At 35.9% G+C, this 22763-nt stretch overlaps 3 protein-coding genes across 25 annotated transcripts in view; 1 reads left to right on the top strand and 2 right to left on the bottom strand.

Annotated features, from left to right (window-relative positions):
* The window catches only part of LOC133846591 (thioester-containing protein 1 allele R1), a 9135-nt gene extending 6444 nt beyond the window's left edge, over window positions 1–2691 (bottom strand). The window contains exon 1 of the mRNA XM_062281560.1: window positions 2127–2691. Within this exon, the coding sequence (XP_062137544.1) occupies window positions 2127–2209 (83 nt within the window). The 5' untranslated portion in view covers window positions 2210–2691. The remainder of the gene's footprint in view (window positions 1–2126) is intronic.
* LOC133846607 (C3 and PZP-like alpha-2-macroglobulin domain-containing protein 8) overlaps window positions 1–20693 on the top strand; it is a 23468-nt gene extending 2775 nt beyond the window's left edge. Inside the window, exons 1-8 of one of the 23 annotated variants that reach the window (XM_062281565.1) lie at window positions 3525–3869; window positions 4920–6227; window positions 6289–6550; window positions 6613–6880; window positions 17833–18049; window positions 18287–18465; window positions 18541–19439; window positions 19505–20693. In XM_062281565.1, coding sequence (XP_062137549.1) covers window positions 3805–3869; window positions 4920–6227; window positions 6289–6550; window positions 6613–6880; window positions 17833–18049; window positions 18287–18465; window positions 18541–19439; window positions 19505–20599 — 4293 coding nt within the window. In that variant the 5' untranslated portion in view covers window positions 3525–3804 and the 3' untranslated portion in view covers window positions 20600–20693. Of the gene's footprint in view, window positions 1–3524; window positions 3870–4919; window positions 6228–6288; window positions 6551–6612; window positions 6885–6965; window positions 7174–7671; window positions 7829–7959; window positions 8075–8202; window positions 8477–8712; window positions 8921–9357; window positions 9530–9739; window positions 9897–11167; window positions 11340–12962; window positions 13143–13673; window positions 13822–14280; window positions 14492–14659; window positions 14790–16137; window positions 16307–16608; window positions 16763–17020; window positions 17247–17512; window positions 17718–17832; window positions 18050–18286; window positions 18466–18540; window positions 19440–19504 lie in introns of those variants that run through there. The other 22 variants (XM_062281569.1, XM_062281564.1, XM_062281579.1 and 19 more) reach the window with 22 other exon arrangements.
* Window positions 20403–22763, bottom strand: LOC133846921 (uncharacterized). The gene is made up of 3 exons (XM_062281635.1): window positions 22509–22763; window positions 20792–20919; window positions 20403–20738 (listed from the first exon to the last, which is right to left on the bottom strand). Exons 1-3 carry the CDS (start codon window positions 22674–22676, stop codon window positions 20708–20710), a joined length of 327 nt encoding a protein of 108 aa, XP_062137619.1. The 5' UTR covers window positions 22677–22763; the 3' UTR covers window positions 20403–20707.

The following is a 22763-nucleotide window of genomic DNA, read 5'->3' as shown; positions in this document are numbered from 1 at the left end:
GCTTCGTAGTTATAGTATCTAAAATAATTGCCGAATTAAGAGCAAGGCAAAAAAAAGAACTAAGTATGTACAATTATATAGTTTAGTCGAGAGGAAGGGCTCACAAATATGTAATAACCAAAACTTATGTAAGCTTCACACACTTTGTTGTTTATGGTAAGTTGCCTTTTATATTAAATGTTCCATATTTGGCAACATTTCACCCATGATTGACAAGCGTCTGTCGAAAGCGAAAGAGTATTCCAGTTTCGGTGCACGACTTGCATAATTTCTACAAATTTGGCTCGTCGCTTGTTTTGGCTTTGATTCCCAGCTTAAAACTGAGCTTCAAGAAGTGGGCAGCGAGAAAGGGGCGGCGAAAGGGGAGGGGCACTAAATAAGTACTCGTTTTCTACAGTTTCGGGTGCTGCTCTCTGCATTGCAAAACGTATAGTAAGCGTACAGTAAAGTGTCTAACTGTGTCGACGTGTCTGTTGTCTGCTCTCTGGTCGAGAACTCGCTGGTTGGTTAGTTGGTTGTTGGTTGTTGTTTGGGGTAAGGCACAGTTTTGAGCTTGTTCTAATTCCGTTTGCTGCCGCCTAACCTGTTCCCACATTTTCTTTTGTGTTTATGTCACGTTTGTTTGGCCAAAACAGGTTACTAACTTTTAGCCGGTTAAATTGCAAAAACGATTTCGCTTTTTATTCGCAAATTGGCCATAAAACTGCAGCAGCAGCAACAGCAGCGTGTCTGGTTGCAACCAAAAGAGATCGGAAAAGTTTTGCGCATGATTGCTGCGCATTCACTTCATGGTTTTAAATGTCGGCAATAGTTTACAACACTTGAATTAATAGAATTAACATAAATAATAAATACACAAGTATGTACATATTGCCTTGAAGAACTGCACCATATATGGTCAGTGAATGAACTTGAATATACATTGCTTGTACTCATTCAATTCGAAAATATTTAAGAGCTTGTGCCATAAAAAGAGTTGGGAGAGCGAGAGAGAATCGATACATTCGGACGATCAGCAGGAAAACAAGCTTGACGCCAACGTGGGTATCTCATTAATTACAAATCAATCAGAATTCTGCGAATCGTATTCGTATATGAGTTTCGAGTATATTCGCTTCGCTTTGCGACACTTAACTGGTCAACTTGACAGCCACTCAAGGTGAGGCATAGGAAATCAGACACTAAATAAATAGCTGTTGTTTCACCCAAGCAAACAGTAGGGTGATTCATAAGTCCGTAACCTAAAATTCTACCTAAAGTAATTGCAATTGGCATAATTAGTTGAACTTAATTTAGTCGCTTAACTTGAACTTGAGTTAAGGCATTTCAAAGTGATTACGAATTTCGACAACTGCGAACATTGCATCACCCCAATGTGTATGTGAGTGTGAGTGACCAAGAAACAAGAAGTCAATGTGTGCGTAGGTCGTCGTCTGAAATCTCGCCAACCTCAGCTCAGATAAAAAGTTATTTCATTCATTTTTTATGAGTTTCTTGCTTTATTTATACCCTGTGCAGAAACAGGTTGCTCGATAAGGCGAAACGCCTCTGCTTTATCACATTTTAATGGATACATCTTGTTGTGAGATGTGTTCTGAATGTTAGAGGGTATCTACTCGTTGTGCACGCCTTTCTTGGGGCTTTTGTTTTTTGGCTTAACATATAACAGGTCGACTGGAAGCTGTTGTATTGTTGTTGCATGCTAATTTCTTGATTACACCTTGTAAATTATACGGCACATGGATGGGATGGATAATGAGTATTCGAGTTCGAGGGTTCGAGTGTTTGACTGTTTCATCTGCCGGCAAAAAGACAACCCAAAAAAAAACACAGAGTCAAACCCAAACCCATTTGCTGCGTGTCAAAGCAAACATCCAATTCGGTTCGTTGCTTAAGTCTTTTGTTTTCATATTTCGACTCAGTTAAGTAGCGTGATGTCATTTTATTCCCCGTTTTTTTGTTTCTTACTCTCATGTTTTTATTTCATTTTTACAATTTTTGTGCAACTCGTCACCTGTGTGTTTGTCACACTCGTCTACTTATTAGTGTGGGAGTTCGATAAATGTGCATATGCCATACTAACGAATGTATCTGTAATAATGTTTGTGTGAGTGATATTTACTAACCCCTGAGCAGCTGTGTGAGTTGGCAATAGAAAAAGTAAACAACTCAGTAGTGTAAGCACCCAGTTGACTCTCATATTGCGCATTTATTATCACTGTTTTTGTTGTTAACTTTAATTAAGTATAAACACGTTTATCAGTTAAATAGTCGACTATTATGTTTTGTTAGAGATTCGCAACAGCACACATCATAACCAAGTTGAATGTTTTTTTTTTGGCTGGTTGGCTTTTAGCCTTTTCGTGTGTGGGTCGACTGACCGCGCAGCTTGCCCCGTGCACTCTGCACCAATGTATTAAGGCTTAAAGCTCGTCGCGTCGCGTCTCGCCTCGTCTTGACTTGGCTTTGCTTGTGTTTTTTGTTGTTGCTTCACTTGTTTTCGAACAGCACCAAGCACCAAAACGATTGCGCCAGCTTTGCACAGACGCTGCTCCGCGCGTTTTTAGAGCGTTTTGCTCACGTTTTTTTTTTTATTTATATTTCACTTTCGTTTCGATGCGCGTCCACCTGTTTTGCGATTCGCGCTCTGTTCGCTGTTGCCCGGTTGTAAGCTCGCGTTCAACTGATTTTTCTGTCAGCGCTTTACTTTTGCATTAGTCGCGATTCAAGCTGACCGCTCAACCGGTAACAGCATTGCCAAAGCTTTGACTTGGGGCCTAGCTTTGAGTGTGAGGTTCTTGTCCTAGCTAATGAAACGGTTTTGCATACCCGTTTATTACCGCTAGGCTAGAAGGGAATTGCTGCTTTGCATCATAGATTGCAAATAACTCGCGAGGTTTTGCCGGTTGTAAAAAAGCATGCAGTTCCCTTCTCTCTCTGAGAAAAGTTTGTGCACATGCAAAGGAAAGCAGTGAATTTAATATAAACCTTAAGTACAACAATCAACTATAGTTTGAATACTTAATTAGTTAATAAGTAAAAGTTCGATTATTATTATTGAATTTGTATATAATATTGAACCAATTGTATATTACACATATATGTACTTAAACCCTACGTATTTTTAAATTTAAGGGCTGTCACAAATACAATAATGTAAGGCTGTCACAAATTAATTACAAATTATCTCGCTTAACCTTAGACCTTTCAAGCTGGAAATTTGACTCATTAGCGTCGTCCAAAAAAACAAACAAAAAGTGAAAACAAATTATCTCAGTTCTATAGAACTCTATCATCAATGACGTACGAGCAGGCATCGATCGGGTTTCGGCATTTTCGGTGTATTTATTAAAGCTGACAAATTTAACAGCGGGGAATTTCTCAGAGTAATTGTTTCACGTGCATGAAGATGTGTCGATTTGACAGTGTGTAGCATAGCGGTTATAACCGATTGCCTGATTACCCGTTTGGCCGATTGCTCTTCGGGCAGCACTGAAAATCGTATTAAAGCACGGCGCTCATTGAGACAAGCTCAGTGTGGATCCGAACAGCGATCGGTTCGCATCAAAACGTCTCTTGTGATCGCCCGAACAGTTCAAGCCAAGCTTTACTTTGCTGTGCGGTGGTTTTTGTCTGTGTGCGTGCATGTGTGTGTGCTGATAGTGAAATAATAACTGTGAATCATTGATACTAGTTTAAATTATATTGACAAAGTCCCTTTGTTTTGATTGTTTTGCTTATATTTTAATTGCGTGGGCTCGTGTTTCCCGAAAAGATTTGCATTTTGCAAAACAATTCTCGAATATGACGCGTAGTTTTGCTATTTGTTTGTGTGTGCTTCAATTGGGGCTGCTCATAAATGCCACTGGGTAAGTACTAAATTTCGTTCTAGCTAACTGACTGACCATCGGTAATATACATATAGTCAAGGTTATCAGTCGTACAGCCAAACAACAGTGCAACAAACAATTAACTAATTTAGACTTAGAACAAGTTCATCTTAGGATTATCAATTTTATTGCTAATTCTAAGAATACAACATGCTGCACATATACATATATATGTGAATATGTATTTGTGTTAGCATATGCCTGTATGTATTTGGGGGAACAGAGATAACGAGCCCCTTACGAATCGAGTAATAAGAAAGGAGACAATGAAAGATAAACATTTCTTTTTATTGTTTTTTCTCTCCTATTTTTGTCAAACCGGTCGAATAGTAATAAACCGAAGTATGCATACATTGTCAATCTATTCCTCTGCTCTTTCGTTACGTTTCTCTTATCGCTCTGCATGTCTGGGAGAGATACATTAAAAACCTTTTCATTATGCTTACATTTCGGGCAATACCAGAAACAAAACCCCCTTCATCTCGCCTCTGCTTTATCTTCTAATGTGATTTGTGAGCGTTACGCTAATTAAATATTTGTGTTATGTAATTTTGTTAATTTATTTTAATTGAATTGCACAGAGATGAAAGAGAGGTAGAAAACGAGTGCGAGAGATGATCAGAACACACAAGAGAATGATGGATGGATGATCGTTAGAATTTTAATAGTATTAATAAAGGTACATACATATGTACATACATGAAAGCGGCATTAAATTCATAGGTTTCGCTGATTGATTAGCATTGGAAAATCCGGTTTTAGCTCTCCAAATTGCAATTGCTAATACAAAGTACATAATATCAACAAATAATACAAATAATTTGATTACCCATTATAAATTCAGTGGAATTGATTTGAATTAATAATTTTAAGTTATTTTGATAAACATCCTAAAAAATCAGGTTTTATCTAATCGTAAATAATAAAACTGCAATCAAGATGCACATAAATTAACATTATACGTCATTTAACGAGAATATTAATTAACTCAATTGTTTGAAACTGATGAATATATTTAATATATTGCAGTCGGTACACCGTTATCGCTCCTGGAACTCTACGCTCTAACTACAAGTATAATGTAGCGGTTTCTGTGCATGACGTCGACGTGAAGAGTGTTATCAAAGTCGGCATTAATGGTCCATCCTACAATGAGACAAAGCAGGTGGAGGTGGAGCCCAAGTCGACGGTTAATGTAGAGTTCGATGTACCGCATTTGTCGAGCGGTGATTACAATCTGACGGCAGTTGGCATTGAGGGTCTTATCTTTGAGAACTCAACGAAATTGACTCAGGCCGATCACAAGCCATCGGTGTATATACAGACCGATAAGGCAACATACAAGCCCGCAGATCTAGTTCATTTCCGAGTGCTCTTCCTCGACGAGAATACACGTCCGGCTGTTATCGATAAACCGATCAGCATTATCATCAATGATGGAGCCCAAAATCGCATCAAACAAGTATTGGATGTGAAGCCCACCAAAGGTGTCTATGCGGGAGAGCTTCAGTTGTCGGAACAACCCGTGCTGGGCAATTGGAATATTGTCGTCAAGGTTGGAGAGGATGATGTGAAAGAGACAAAGTCCTTTGAGGTGGCCAAATATGTGCTGCCCAAGTTTGAGGTAGCTGTGGAGTCAACCAAGGATATTGCCAAGCAGGATGGTGTCATTAAGGCAACAATTCGTGCTAAATACACGTATGGTAAGCCTGTCAAGGGCAAGGCCACAGTTTCCCTAGCACCCAACTATAGTTTCTATGGATCAAGTCGCGACAACGAGCAGATGAAAACCATCGATGTCGATGGCAAGGGACATGTGGAATTCGACATTTCGGACTTGAAACTGCCCACTCATTATACGCCTCCATTGAAAATCTTTGCCGAGGTAACCGAAGATCTGACTGGCAACAAACAAAACGCATCCACTGTTGTCAATCTGCATTCGCAACGATATAATTTGGAGGCCCTGGATAATAGTGTGCGCTACAAGCCAGGCGTACCGTTTACCTACCAGATGGTGGTAAAGAACTTGGATGGTTCACCTGTTCGAGATGCCACCAAGAAGGCAAAACTCTCCTTGGAACCACCGCATAGATACTACCACTTTTCAAGCTCTTCCGCAACTTCGGAGCCTGATGCTGAGACCATTGAGTTTGAAGCACCCATCGACGAGCATGGCATTGCCTCATTCAATATCACCTTGCCCGAGAATACTGATCGTTATTTCAGCTTGAAGGGATCCTATGCAGACTCTACTTCGCAGCTGGGTTCACTCAATAAATTCCAGCCAGCTATCGATTCAAAGGATCCACTTAGCATCAAGATCAAGACCAAATCGTGAGTGATTGAAAATAATTGAATGTAGTTGAAAATGTAACACATTGGTTTCACTCTATAGGCCGAAATTGGGAAAACCTCTATCGATTGATGTGAAATCCGACAAACCTATTCCATACTTCGTTTATACAATAGTCGCCAGAGGCAATATTGTGAAGGCGGAATATGTTGAGGTGGCCGAGGAGAGCAAGAGCCATACGATTAAGTTAATCCCTACCTTCGAAATGGTCCCTCAGTTCACGATCTATGTGCACTATGTGGTCGACAATGAATTGCGATTCCAAGAGCATAATGTAAACGTTGACAGAGAATTTGAAAACTCGGTAAATAGTTGACGACACTTTCACGTATTTCACATTTTGTGTAATTCCATTTTGTACTACAGATTGAAATCTCAGCTCCTTTGGAGGCAAAGCCAAGTGAAGAGGTGAAGCTTAAGGTGAAAACAGATGCCGACTCATATGTTGGTCTGCTGGGTGTCGATCAGAGTGTACTGTTGCTTAAATCTGGCAATGATTTGTCCCGTGACGATATCTTCAACGGCATTAGCAACTTCAAGACATCGACACCCTGGCAACGAGGTTATGGTCGCTATCCAGGAGAAACCTCCGGTCTCGTGACTCTCACTAATGCCGATTATCCCTATAATACCGGTAAGTCAATTTTATTTTTTTACTCAAGGTCAGTTTAAAGGAAACAATGAGATGATTGGGGAAATGAGAATAATTAAGTTTAAAGTGTATTTGAAAGGGTCGTTTCGCCAGCGGCCAATAGCTCGAGTGAAAACATTGTTTGCTGCGCTATTTTCAGACCGAAGTGGTTTTGCCGACGATTGGGAAGATTATTATTATGATGAGCCTGGTTATTATGTAAAAGAGAGAACTGAAAATGTGCCATTGATACGTAAGAATTTCGAAGAGATCTGGATATGGCAATCGAATATGAGGTGGGCCGATATTCTAACGCCTGATGCTCGCATATTCATTTTAGAGTACTTGATAAAAATAGCTTCTATGTTAGCATTACATTGATTACACCATAATATATAAAATAAGGTTAAAGGTATATTTCCATCAGACTAATATAATTATATGGCTTATTATATTATATATCTGAAGCAAAGCCTTTTGTCCCGGAACTAGAATTTTTAGATCAAGAGCAGCTTGCTGAATCCTGAATATTTCACAATGTTGAAAGTGCAATTTCTAAACCCTTTAAATGCGTGATAATTTGTTTTCTGTTGTGATACTGTTTAGATATTATGTTTTTTTCTGTAACTCATAATTTCTAGTAAGAATATTAAAGCCATATTATAATAGTAGACCTCAGAGAAGCCGTAAGTAAATACATAAATTAAATTGGAATTTGAGAAAATAGTTTGGCTTGCGGCCAAAAGATGGATTTGCAGTTCCAACGATCACATTTGTTAATATGCGAATTTTAGCGTTACGTTATGTTGATGACGAAGTAATGTATGAAGAAACAAGTTCTGATGATATTGAAGAAGACAGCGATTATGGCGAAACAGAGACAACTGAAAAGGTGCCATTGATACGTAATAATTTTGAAGATATCTGGATATGGCACTCGTCGAATATGAGGTGGGTTCTGGATACCCTAACGTCTGATGCTTGCATATGTATTATTAATTAGAGTACTTGAGTTTGAATTGATACTACCATAATATGGTCCACACTTTGGTATACTAAGGTTAAGGGTATTTCTTCTTCAGAATACTACGACTATGTGGCCTATTATCTATCTGAACGAGAGCTTTTTGTTCCTGAACTGGAATTTCGAGTTCGGGAGCAGTTTCCTGAATCCTGGATATTTCACAATGTTGAAAAGTATGCATTTTCTAACCCCTTAAATGTATGATGACTTGGTTTCTGTTACGGTTTAGTTATTGTGTTTTTTTCTGGTGTATAAATCATCTATACTAGTAAGAATACTAAAACCACTCACTTGTCTTCAGGTAGAAGTAATTATCGTAGACCTCAGAGACCTCAAAGACGGCGCTGGCCGAATCAGCGTAGGAGGACCGGAGGTTTTAATCGGCCAGGCTCGTCCAGGAGAACTTCTGGGCGTTGGGGAAGTAGCGCAAGGAGTTCCTATTCACCTGTTTCATATTCATTTAGAGCACAATCATATTCTGCTCCAAGAAAGCCACAATTCTCTTCTGTTCCGGTTGTTGTTCCTCTAGTTCGTAAAGAGTTTCTGGAAACTTGGATATTTATTAACGACATAAAGTAATTCTGTATACTTATTATTTCCTATTGCTTTTGGACTAACAACTTAACGCGATACAATGCTATGGAATAAGAGTCGAACTAATACATTTGGTTATATTTCGCGATTATACATTGTGGGGCTCTTGTATAGATTAAATATTTAAGTAATCATCATTTATCGAATTGAAAGCAGAATATTTATTTAAAAATTATTTAAGTTAGAACAATAGTTATATTTCTTTGTCTATTATTAGAAATTAAGAATAATGAAGAACAATTTAATCGACCAATACCATATGGTCCCGGGATAGCGTTGAACTTTGCAGTTGCGACGAGTCCATCAACAATTTATACATCAAGGCGTCGGACATATGCAGTTGTTCCTAGTATTTCAAACAAGCCTACGTTTTTTAAAGTTCGTAAAGAGTTTTCAGAAACATGGGTCCATCTTAACAATATTACGTAATTGAAAATACCTTTTGTTTATCAAAGACATTAAGTGCTAATTGTTGAAAAACTAACCATATTAAGTTGCTCATTACGCAATATGCTTTGATAGTAACTAAACAACTTGAAATTTCAATGTTCATTTTCATTCTGTTGCTATTTTATATTTTTCCTCGTAAGCTTTTGAAATTACAATAGTTTCATTGAGAAAAATATTCCTCATATGGGAACAGGTCACACAGGTCACTGTCGATCACACTTAAACAGAGTTCGCAAAGAATTTCCGGAAATATGAGTAGATTATAACAATAATGTAATTGGGGAAATCTTTCAAAACAGAGCGAACTAAGCAGATATTATTATACATAAGATAAATTTGAGTTACATATATCTGAAGAAAAGCTTTTAATTATTTTTATTACCAATCAATTATTAATACCAAATTTATTTAGGTTATATAAATTATCCAGAGGGAGCACTACCACTCTTTAGTCCTGACACTAGTAGTATTGTGCTGTATTCATTGGCTTCGGGGCCAGAATATTATGAAAATGCTGGGACTGCAGCTGCTCCTCAAGTTCGTAAAGAGTTCCCAGAGACATGGATATATCTGAACAAAACTACGTAATTTCCATTGAATTATATTCTTTCAACAATATTTATGAGTTTTTGGGTTAACAGCTAACTGGATGGTAATACTAAAGCTTATTGAAAAACGCTTTGATACTAACTAACATAGCTTGTCTTTCAAGCAACCATTTTCCAACTTTCCAACGAATATTATAATTCATTTAATGTTACGAGCATATTATATTATTAGTTGAATTTTTTTAGAAGGAGTCTCAACTGAGGAATGGGATGAAGAAATAATGTACCGTATTGAAGATAGGGCTATGTTCGGATGCTCTGGAGATTCTTTTGGACGTCCCATGTTTAATTCTCCCGTTCGAAAAGAATTTCCGGAAACATGGATGTTTATTAATAACTTGACGTAATTTCGAATACTCTCTATTTATCCAACAGAAATCGAATGCAATTGCGTTCCCAATTAACCACGTATTGTCGCATTCAAATATGTGTACATTCATAAGTAGAAGAGGGCTTCAATACAAGTTACCTCCTGTGAGCAAATCTGAACTAATTTTTGTTTATATGTTTTTATTGTTTGTTGTTATATGTTTTTATTGTCTATGATATTTACGCTGTTATCTAAGCTACAATTGTTAACATAGGTAACTTGTTTAAAGAAAAAGTGTACCAAAATTATTTCTGGTTGGCACTTTAAATCATTCGGACTAAAATATCTCTTTTTGGGATTTAAATTCTAGCATATTTTTAACTTGCATTTTAACGGCAAATCATTTAACTTCTTAACTTATTTGAGTAACCAAAAAAAAAATTGAAACAAGTAAGAAAGTTACAGTCGAGTGTGCTCGACTGTGAGATACCCGCTACCCATTTTTAATAAAGGCAAAATATTGCGGTATCATTTTCAAAATATACCGAAAATACTAAAAAAAATACTAAAAATATACCAAATGGTATGTTTGGTATATCGATACAGCACACCATTCAAAATATACCATAAACGGCTCAATATACCAGATTGTCAGCCAAAACAACCCAGACCCCTAGTAAGTAGGCGTTTTTGCCCATACAAAAGTATTTCTTTAATAACTTCCACAATTTTTATCTGATCGCAACCAAATTTTCAGGAATCATAACTACTACAGTAATTATTGTATTATATACCAAAATTCGTAGCTCTAGCTTTAAAATTACACTTGTTATTCGATTTTTTTGATTTGCGGGGGCGGAAGTGGGCGTGGCAAAAATTTGAAACAAACTTGATCTGCGTGCAAACATAACAAGTGCTGTCGAAAAAAAATTATAGTTCTATCTCTTATAGTCTCTGAGATCTAGGTGTTCATACGGACGGACGGACAGACACACAGACGGACAGACGGACAGACGGACAGACGGACATGGCTATATCGTCTCGGCTGTTGACGCTGATCAAGAATATATATACTTTATAGGGTCGGAGATGCCTCCTTCTACCTGTTACATACATTTCCTGCCGGCACAAAGTTATAATACCCTTCTACCCTATGGGTAGCGGGTATAAAAATACTACGTTGGGTGTTGAATTCGAAAATCAAGAAGTCGGTTACAAAAACGTAGAGGATTAAATTAGTAAAGAGTTTATTAAAAATTGTATATTTGATTACCCAGCTATTAAAATCAAATATTCGTGCCTAGATTTTCCACCAAGATATGCGTATCGGCAGAGTTTTCCTGCTCCAATGTATAAACGACCTTCGTATATACGTCCCGATGAAATGCAAGATGTTGGATCATTTGTTTCTCCCGCTGCTGTCCCACAGATTCGAAGAGAATTTCCAGAGACTTGGATTTTTCTTCACAATATGACGTAATTTTGTTGTTGTGACTATTTAACAGTGTAAAGCAATGGGTTATGGCAAAAATGCACCGGGAATTCAACTCTAAAGTTGGTTAAATTCTTTTTTTTACTTTAATAACAGAAACTAGCACTTCAATATGATTGCACTTTGTCACTTTCATTTCATTTGGTCAGAATCGTTTAGAAAATACTATTGCTGATTTTCTGATTGTCAATTCAAATATTTATAGATTTGCGAAAACAAAATAATTATAACATATATATATATTATATATATATCTATTATTTAACTTTTGAGCTTAACTTATTAAAATAGAATCTTATCTTGAGATTGTAAAAACTATTCTACAAAATCACTTACTTGTCTTCAGATAGAGATTATTATCTTTCAGGCATTAAGGAATTTCATAATCATCTAATAAGGGGCCCTTATTCAAATTTACACCCGTTTGTTGTTCCCTCAATTCGTAAAAAATTTCCGGAAACATGGGTGGTTTATAACAAAATAAAGTAATTGCGAAAGTTTTTAATTTAAAATGAAGATATCGAATGCAATTGTACTATCAACTAATTGTGCATGGAATGTGCATTGAAACTAGTAATCATAGAGACCTAGCAACAATCTTTTTAAGTAAATTCATATTTCAAAATAAATTCAATATATTTTTAAACTAATTTATAGTATTAGTATGTTAACAAATTTTTCAGAAATGAGTGAAAGATTTATATGTTTACTTCGAATTGAGTATTAAATCAAGATAAAATTTATTCAGGAAAATATTGGGACTGCAGCTGCTCCTCTAGTCCGTAAAAAGTTTAAAGAGACTTTGATATATCATATCAAAACTACGTAAATCCCACTGCATTGTATTCCTTTTGCAAAATTTAGGAGTTTTTGGGTTAAGAGCTAATTGACAATACCAAAGCTTAGTAACAAACGCTTTGATACTAACTAGCTTGTCTTTCAAGCAACTATTTTCCAACAACGTATATTTTAATTAACTTAATATTACGAGCAAATCAATACCAGTTACTTCCTCCGAACAAATCTGAACTCATTTATTACATATGTATATATACATATGTACCCACAAATAACTACAAACGCGTATAGTTCTTATATGTTTTTATTGTTAGGTAACATGTGTAACATAAAGATGAAGGTGTCCAAAATGTATTTCTAGTTGCACTTTAATTCATTTGCACTAAGATACATATATCTTTTTGGTAATTTAAATGCTAGCACATTCTAAACTTGCATTTTAATGGCCAATCATTTAACTTCTTTACTTATTTGAGCAAACAGTAAAAAATTGAAAAAAATACTTCGTTGTGTGTTAAATAAGATTCTAAAATAACATTAACATGCATTTAATTACTCATATCCCACCATTATTAGTTATTGAATTCGAAAATCGAGAAGTTGTTTACAAAAACTTAAAGGATTAAATTAGAAAAGAGTTTTCTAAAAATTGTAACTGAGAATTCAACTAGCCTGTTGTTATTCTAAATTATGGAATCAGCATTCAAAATAATTGTATATATATTATTTGTATTATTTAACTTTTTAACTTATCTTATAAAAATAGACTATTGACTATTCTACAAAACCACTTACTTGTCTTCAGCTAGATGTCGTCAAAGACGGCGTAAGTTAGGAAGATGCAGAATTCCTCATAGTGGACGCACCAAGGGATTTATTCGACTTCCGAAAGGGGGCTCTGATTTAAATGATGACGAATATGATCCGGTTGTTGTTCCCTCAATTCGTAAAGAATTTCCGGAAACATGGGTTGTTTATAACAAAATAATGTAATTGCGAAAGTTTTTAATTTAAAATGAAGATATCGAATGCAATTGTACTATCAACTAACTGTGCATGGAATGTGCATTGAAACTAGTAATCATAGAGACCTAGCAAGAATCTTTTTAAGTAAATTCATATTTCAAAATAAATTCAATACATTTTTGAACTAATCTATAGTATTAGTATGTTAACAAATCTTTCAGAACTGAGTGCAAGATTTATATGTGTACTTCGAATTGAGTATTAAATTAATTAAGAATTAAATCAACATAAAATTTATTCAGGAAAATGTTGTGGCTGCAGCTGCTCCTCAAGTCCGTAAAGAGTTTCCAGAGACTTGGAATATCTTGGCAAAACTACGTAATTCCCACCCCATTATATTCCATTTACGAAATTTAGGAGTTTTTGGGTTAATAGTTTACCGAATGGTTATACTTAAGTTTTATTGAAAACTCATTGATACTAATTAGGAACAATTTTCTTTTTATAATAATAAGTTTAATATTACCAGCATATCTTACACTGCAATCTTCTAGGTGACTCTATTGATGAATTGGACGGATTAATGTTTGATGTCGAAGATAGGGTTTTTCAAATCTCCGGAGAATCTTCTGGACCTCTCGTTTTTATTTCTCACATTCGAAAAGAATTTCCAGAAACATGGATGTTTATTAATAACATGACGTAATTGTGAATATTCTCTAACAATACTAGTTTTCAAAACATATACATATAAATATTACCTCATAAAAATGTAACTGAGTATCTTCGAGCACAATTTTTATATATGTATTATATATAAGATTTACGCACATCTCTAATTTACAATTGGCTTATGTGATATACGAGGAGTTCTAAATGAGAAACTCTTTCCTTTTTGTTATATAGTATTCTAACTATACTAATCTATAATATTATTATTAGCAAGGAAAAATTATTAGTGAACATACTTTATAGGGGAAGATTTTTCTGAAATTTCTTTTCACATTATATTATATTATTATACACAATAGCACTATTAATATTATATTATGGAATTACAAATTTATGGGAGATTAATACATACGGAATCATCCAATTCCCCTTGAATTTAATCTCATTAATCGTTATTCGGTACTAACTAAACTAATTATTATCCCCCAGTCACACATTATTGGGGGTGGGAATCTATGCCTATGCCTTTGTTGGTGGGAGGTTTGGGAGCTCCCGTCTATCAGTTTATGGCAGCTTCACCAGCTTCCGGATTCGCTGGAAATGTGGTACCACAATCTCTTGGGTTTTATCCACGTCGTGATCCCATCCCCCGAATCCGTAAAGAGTTCCCCGAAACTTGGTTATTTTTTGACCACAAAATGTAATTTGAATGTTCAATATATTTTGTCTAATGATGTTACTTTGGGTAAACTAACAATGATAATGTCATATGGAATAAGCGTCGAAAATAACACAATTTATCTATAGTATTACTTTTAAATGATTCTCCGTTAAATTTTAACTAACTATTGTTTATTTTTTTAAACAGATGCGTTAATTCAACTCGAACTCGCACTCGATAGTTTTGGAGTTGATAATAGAGAACTCATCGACTCCGCGCAAAATTTACGTATTCGAAAAGAATTTCCCGAAATTTGGATATTTGAACACATTGCGAAGTACGAGAATAACAGAGTTTGAATTAATGTTTTGGTGGATTTCGGGTTTATCACATATTATTTTATTCTTTTTCCTCCAAAAGTTGTAAGGTTCTTGCCCTTCTATTACTTCCATTAATTGATTTTTTCTATTTGGTACATTCTGTAACGTCTCTAATTCTGTGTAATGGTAGATGGTTTTTTTTATGTTATTTTTTTAAATTTTCTTCTTACAAGTAATTATTTGTGTTGAAAAGAGAATAAGCATTGACCAGTAATTGGTAGTTCATTAAAATTATCAGTTTCGCAATTGTTCACAATTTTGAAATAGATTATTTATAATAGTTACTAAATGACCTCGGTGGGTTAGGGATCAAAATTCACCTGGACTTTTTTTTATTAATTTAAAAATATATGTAGACCTTTGTGGAAATTGTAAGATTTATTTTATTGCATCGGATTCATCAAATTTCTCCCAAATTAATTCAGAAATCTTTTTTGTTCGTCATGACAAACTTTTTTTTATTTCTATAGAGGAGTATTTCTGGGAAGATGAACCTTTTTTACGGTCTGTGGGAGCTGAGTATATAACCACTCCTTTGATATTCAGTACAGTTTCTCCTGCTTCTTTCATTGAAAATGAAAAACCAACTTTGATTACTACTTCTGTTTCCATACCACAAGTCCGTAAAGAGTTCTCCGAAACTTGGATATCTTTTGATAACAAAATGTAATTGAGTTTTTGAATTTTCTTTTAAGTTTCTAATATATAATACTATACTATACATTTGTATGTATAGCCTTATAGTCTTGGAGTGATAATACACATTGGTATACTGCAAGCACATCTATTACTGATCCCATCATTGAGTGACTAATACAAACGTTCTTGAAATCGATAATCCAGAAGTCATTAACAAATAATTTACAATCTATTTGCTAGAGTAATAAATTAAAAAGAATTTTCCAAAAATTGATATTTGATTTCTTTACTATTAATATTAGATATTTTAATAGCAAATTTGCATTGTGATAAAGCTCCTATCAATATATGTACGTCCTTTTACAGTTGCTTCACAGATTCGAAAAGAAGAAGAATTTATTATTGCTATTTATCAGTTAAAGGCAATGAGTTAATGAATGGAATGTTAAAATGAATCTTCCAGTATGACTACTATAAATATTATAATCAATTTTAAGTCAACTTCAACTTGCAATTTTAATTTTTTTGCACTAAAAGACTTTAATTTGATACGATCACATTTAGCCAGATTACCTTATGATTATGTTAGAAAATTACTACTATTAGAATCAACTAATTTACGCCAAGTCAACTTTAATTTCCTGCTTACCAAATATGTTTGCATAGATTTACGAAGACATCGGTTTAGACCTTTGCGGCTATTTGGAGTATCTCGGAAGTCTACTAGTCCGCCGGTATTCTTTTTGAGAAATGCAGTATCATTTGATATTCCCGCTGTTGTTCCGCAGATTCGAAAAGAATTTCCAGAGAATTTGATTTTTGCTAGCAACTTACCGTAATTGATGCAATTGATACTTATCAAACTTACTAATGGGTTGAAGGGTCAAAGAGCGATTTATTTATTAACTGAATGGATAACTCCTGCCACTAAATACTACTAATATTGGAGAAATCAATTCATTTTTTTCTATAAGTCATATTTGATACTGCACATAGTATCAGTTGCAATTCATCTATGTTTTTTAAATAATTTTAGACATCGAACCTGAGAGAAGAATAAATAAATTCGTTATTGAAAAAATTTTACAAATGCTCAGAGCCATCTGAATACAAATTAAGATACATTTCTTTACACAGATGTCATTGTTGATGAAGAAGATACTGTACGAGTATACAACAGTCCTGTATTCGATAGTCCTGAAGTTGATAGTAGATTTCAATTCGTTTCCCGGGAAAATATTCAAATTCGAGAAGAGTTCCCAGAAAATTGGATATTTGAGAGCATTGAGAAGTATGAGAATCAAAAAGATTGAGTTTTAATATTGGGCACTTTGGTTGCTTTTCAGCTTTCAGCTTCTACTTCGAATCACTAATATTTACTGATAGTACTTTGAAACCAAAAAACTTATATATCAAATTGTGTAATTATAACATATCCATCTTATAAATTTGAGACCTTTTTTTATTATCATTCTTTTACGAGTAACTGGTGTATATCACGCACATTATCATTATCCGAATAAAATTTAAGATACGTTTCTTTACACAGATCTCATTGTTGAAGAAGAAGATTCGGAATACGATGGTCTTGTATTCGATCGTCCTGCAATTGCTGAAGAAACTGAGGTTCAATACGAAAGTTTTGTTTCTGATAGTTCTGCAAGTGCTGAAGAAACGGATATTGTGCGCAATAGTCCTGATAGTCCTAAAGTTGCTAGTAGAATTCAAATTCGAAAAGAGTTCCCAGAAAATTGGATATTTGAGAATATTGAAAAGTATGAGTTTTTATTTTGGCCATTTTGGTTGCTTTTTTACTGGTCAGCTTTCAGCTTATTCTTCGAATCATTAATTTTTACTGATAATACTTTGAAGCCAAAATACTTGTATATCAAATTGTGTAACTATAACATCTCCATCTTATAAATTTGAGACCTTTTTTTATTACCATTCTTTTAACTGGTGTATATCACGCACATTTTCATCAAATTGGAAAATAATATTCTAATGCATTGTTCTATTTAAATAAAATATTTGTGCATAGGATTTCCAAGATATCTAGTACAGGACGTTTTGATTGTTCCACGTACTTCGATAGGGCTACCTGGCCGACCTGGTCCACCTAGTATACGTGGTCCAAGTGGCCCTCGTGGTCCACTGGGGCCACCTGGATCATTTGCTTCACCAGTAGTCGTTCCGCAGATTCGAAAAGAATTCCCAGAGACTTGGATTTTCCTTAATAATTTGACGTAATTCTTACTACACACTTTTTGCTTAAATACCATGTTCTGGGATTATAACAAAATGCACTCTTTAGCACTAACTGCAACTAATATAAAATTTATTGTGTTTAAATTCTTTAAGTAAATAACATTAAATCCATGGAAACGGGTGTAGTTCCCATTATGAAAGTCAGTGGGGATGCTGTGAATCCCAATAAAAAACGCAAAACAACATTGAGACCAAGTGTAACTGAAAGTTTGCCCGATGCGGATAAGTATGAGTACCCAAAGATTGCTGGCTCTAGCATACGTGAGATATTTCTTGAAACTTGGATATATTTTGGAAATTATACAAAAATGTACAAAGGCTCGAACTCGTAACTCGTATTAACACCCAGTAATCGTAATCGTACTCGTACTTATATTATATTATAATTGCATGCTTTTGGTTTGATGTAATGCTGTAGATTTGGTAATGGCATCATTTTGTACATAAATTCATTGTATACTTGCATGGTTCTATGTGTAGCTAAATGTTTGGTGTTATCTCTAACTATCGTGGCCTCTAACTGATCTACCATATATTTCCAACACAGCACGGATGCCGATGGGTTTACTTTGGCAAGAAAGATACCAGACACCATAACGTCATGGGTTGTCACTGGCTTCTCATTGAGTCCTAATAAGGGTTTGGCTTTGACTGAAAATCCAAGCAAGATTCGTGTCTTCCAGCCATTCTTCGTCTCCACCAATCTGCCCTATTCAATCAAGCGTGGTAAGTGCATTGCAATTTTATATCAAGAACCCAAACTACTACTACTACTACTACTACTATACCTCTGTTTTATAGGCGAGGTCTTTGCGGTCCCCGTTGTTATCTTCAACTATTTGGACAAGAGCCTCGATGCTGAAATCACAATGGATAACGCGGACAAAGAATTTGAATTTACCGAAGCTACAAACGAGGTGGAGGAGAAGTCCATCGATGAAGTGAGCCGCGTGAAGCGAGTGACTGTGCCATCCAACAGTGGCAAGAGCGTCTCCTTTATGATACGCCCCAAGAAGGTGGGAACCATAACCCTGAAGATCACAGCTATTTCTCCGCTGGCGGGTGATACGATTCATCAAAAATTGAAGGTCGAGCCGGAGGGAATTACGAAATACGAAAATAGAGCTGTCTTTATAAATCTGCCAAAGGAGGGCGAATTTAGTCAAGAGCTCAAGGTCGATATTCCCAAAGAAGCTGTACCAGATTCCGGATTCATAGAATTCTCAGTGGTCGGTGATCTGTTAGGTCCCACCATCAAGAATCTGCAGAATTTGGTGCGCATGCCTTACGGCTGTGGTGAACAGAACATGGTCAATTTTGTGCCAAACATTTTGGTCATCAAATATCTGGAGGTGACGAATCGTAAGTTGCCCAGCGTTGTGGAGCGTGCCCAGAAGTTCCTTGAAATTGGATACCAACGTGAGTTAACCTACAAGCACGACGATGGCTCTTACAGTGCGTTTGGCAAGTCTGACAAGTCTGGCAGCACCTGGCTAACTGCCTATGTGATGAGGTCCTTCCATCAGGCCGCCAAATACACAAATGTCGATCCCAAGATTATCATGGACGGTCTCGACTTCTTGGCCTCCAAGCAGAAGGACAATGGCGAGTTTCCTGAGGTGGGAAAAGTGGTTGACTTTGCCCATCAAAATGCTCTAGGACTCACATCATTTGTGGTTATTGCCTTCTTTGAGAACGAAGTATGTTCGAGTCGATCTAAAGAATTTATCTGACTTTAATTAAATTTGCTTGTGTTTATTTACAGGAAGTTATTTCGAAATACAAGGAGAACATCGACAAGGCCTTGCAATATATCGCTGAGGAGGTGGAGAAGTCAGACGATCAATATTCCCTGTCGATTGCAGCTGTTGCTCTTCAACTAGCCAAGCACCCTCAGGCAAAGAAGGTTCTTGCCAAGCTAAAGACATTAGCTAAGGAGCAAGATGGTCGCACCTGGTGGTCCAAGACTCCCAAGAGTGAGGACTCTCAAAAGGAATCTTATTTCCATCCAAGCAGCAATGATGTTGAGATCACTTCTTACGTGTTGTTGGCTCTTTTGGAAGAGGAATCAGCTGAGGCTGCAGTGCCAATCATCAAGTGGTTGATTGGCCAGCGCAGCAGCGTTGGTGGTTACGCATCTTCACAGGATACGGTCATTGGTCTGCAGGCGTTGACCAAATTCGCCTATAAGACTGGCTCTGGCAGTGGAAACATTGACATTGATTTCACATCCTCGGACAATGCTGGCAACGAAAAGAAGGACACCATTCCAGTGAAACCTGAGAATGCATTGGTGCTTCAGAGTCATGTGCTGCCTATGAACACTAGCAAGATAGATTTCACCGCCAAGGGTCAAGGATCTGCAATGGTTCAACTCTCTTATCGTTACAATTTGGCTGAGAAGGACAAAAAGCCCAGCTTCAAGGTAACACCCACAGTAAAGGACACTCCACTGCAGCAGTTGACACTTGAAGTTTGTGCGGAATATGTGCCTCTCGAGGATTCAAAGAAGGACTCCAACATGGCTGTTATGGAAGTTGCTTTGCCCTCCGGCTTCGTTAGTGACTCTGATAGCTTCGGCGCGATTGAAGACATTGATCGTGTAAAGCGTATTGAGACAAAGAATTCCGACTCCACGGTGATTATTTACTTCGATAGCTTGACCCCTGGCGATGTTAAGTGCCTTGATGTTGAGGGCATTCGGGCTCACTCTGTGGCCAAGCAGAAGCCAGCTGCCGTTAGATTGTATGACTACTACGATACGGATCGTAGTTCTACTGAATACTACCAAGTCAAGTCCTCGCTCTGTGACATTTGTGAGGGCTCCGACTGTGGCGAAGGATGTAAATCGGAGAAGTAAGCCTCAGCAGAGTTGCTCCGCTATTATTATAAAAATTATAAAGCTCAATCAAAATAAAAATGCAATATATTTGTATACTTCATGTTTAATTCAATTAATTGTATAAATTTATGGCTGCTTGTTACCAGCATCAATTAATCTGGAAAATGTAAATTAGTTGTTTGTATTTCGGAAGAAGGACTTAGGACTTACGCTTGCACATTTGTTATCAAGAGCTCCGTTAGCCATCCCTCTCGATTGATGATTCTTATAAAGTTTTGCAACTCCTTGGGATTTACCATTATATGTATCTCTTTTTGTCCATTGTACCATAAATTATACTACATTTAATCCAAAGAACTTCATTTAGTCAAAAATAGTATTTCAAAGTATATTCGAATAGTATTAAATGATTTTAAGGACAAAGGAGATGTTACCTTATTTTCGAAAAAGAACATTTTTTGAAGCTATAACTTTGCGAAATCCTTAAGGATCTCGAAAGGAGAAAAATTCCACCAAAAAATTTTACAAGGGGGTAGTATAAAAAAATGGCAAAAAAGTCGAAAATCCACTGTATCTCAGACATTTGAAGGACGATCGTGATGTCCTTTGGTGCAAGGATAGCCCTAAATAATACAAACTGATTGGTATACTCAAAAGGACGAATGTCCTGCAAAATACAAAGTTACAAGGACTTTTTTCTAAACAAAAAATAGCTTATATCTTAGCCGTATCCTGTTTGATCCTTACGAATCATGTGTCAAACAAAGGACCTAGATAAGACCTATCATCTTGCCAAAGGACATTCAAATCGTCCTTGTAGTTCTAGAGATATCCTGGAATTTCTAATTTTCGCATCTTTTCTTCGGCCCCGTACCGAAAAATTACAAGTGTTGGATTCTTAGATGACCCCATATTTTTATGATGCAGATCGATAGAGGTGGTCCTTGTGATCCTAGCAATATGTGTTCTTTGAAAATATGGCAGGATATGAGCGTGATATAGCTTGTTTTTGAAAAAGGACATTCGTTTTCTAGCTATAACTTGGCGAAATCCTTAAGGATCTCGCAAGGACTTACATTTTCATAATCAGGGAAAGTAGGGCTATCGATTTGCATTTAAAGATTTTTATCATCGTTCCAAAAAATAAATCTTAAATTTTGTCAAGGGGGTAGTATAGAAAAATGGCCAAAAAATTGAAATATCCACTGTTTCTCAGACATTTGAAGGACGATCGTGATGTCCTTTGGTACAAGGATAGCCCTAATTAATACAAACTGATTGGTATAATGAAAAGGACGAATGTCCTGCAAAATACAAAGTTAAAAGGACTTTTTTCTAAACAAAAAATAGCTTATATCTTAGCCGTATCCTGTTTGATCCTTACGAATCATGTGTCAAACAAAGGACCTAGATGAAGCCTATCATCCTGCCAAAGGACATTCAAATCGTCCTTGTAGTTCTCGAGATATCCTAGAATTTGTAATTTTCGCATCTTTTCTTCGGCCCCGAGACTGAAAATTTTACAAGTGTTTGATTCTTAGATGACCCCACATTTTTTTTATATTAATCGATATGTTTCGTCGTGCCGATCCTAGCGCACCTTTTCTTAGTATAATGCACAAGGCCATAGAAGAAGCTTTTTTGTTATTCAATTGCAGGGACGCGTTTTTAGAGTACGTAAAAGTATGCAATATATTATTAAACTGTTTTGCATTTGGCACTGCCTAAAAGTATGCAATAAATAAAATCGGACAGCTTTTTATTGTCGAGCCTTAAAGTATGCAACAAATTAATCTGTCTGGTGTACAATATTTTTTATTCTGAAGTTAGAACGAATTCGTGATGCAGCTTAAAAGTATGCAGCAAAATATTTTAATTATTCTTCGTTTACGAAAGTATGCAACGATTTCAATTACTAAAAACTTACCAAATCTGTATTTTTTAACAAACTGTTGATTATGTTTCGTTGCTGTGGATTAGTTACGTAAACTTTGTAAACTGCGAAGTTATCGTAACGTGTGGGTTTTTGAAAACCGTTTGGCATTGAAGCGCCGGTTTGAACTATCAACATAATTATTACAAAAACGAAACGCATTTCTGTTGAAATGTTTTACTCAATTACTTTAAATTCACGACACCATTCACCTTATATATGATAGCAAAACAAAAGACTTATTGTCTT

Source organism: Drosophila sulfurigaster, chromosome 2L (genome assembly GCF_023558435.1).
Source record: "Drosophila sulfurigaster albostrigata strain 15112-1811.04 chromosome 2L, ASM2355843v2, whole genome shotgun sequence".
Taxonomy (NCBI): domain Eukaryota; kingdom Metazoa; phylum Arthropoda; class Insecta; order Diptera; family Drosophilidae; genus Drosophila; species Drosophila sulfurigaster.
Note: the sequence above shows the minus strand (reverse complement) of the source record. Positions and strands in the feature narration are given on the sequence as shown.

Excerpts from the sequence above, each read along its gene's own strand:
- LOC133846921 (XM_062281635.1), bottom strand. The coding sequence starts at position 22,676 with ATGCGTTTCGTTTTTGTAATAATTATGTTGATAGTTCAAACCGGCGCT. Across the intron at positions 20,920-22,508 it reads TGTTAAAAAATACAGATTTG|TATAATTTATGGTACAATGG; the intron begins GTAAGTTTTTAG and ends GATTAAATGTAG. Across the intron at positions 20,739-20,791 it reads TTGATAACAAATGTGCAAGC|ATTAATTGATGCTGGTAACA; the intron begins GTAAGTCCTAAG and ends TACATTTTCCAG.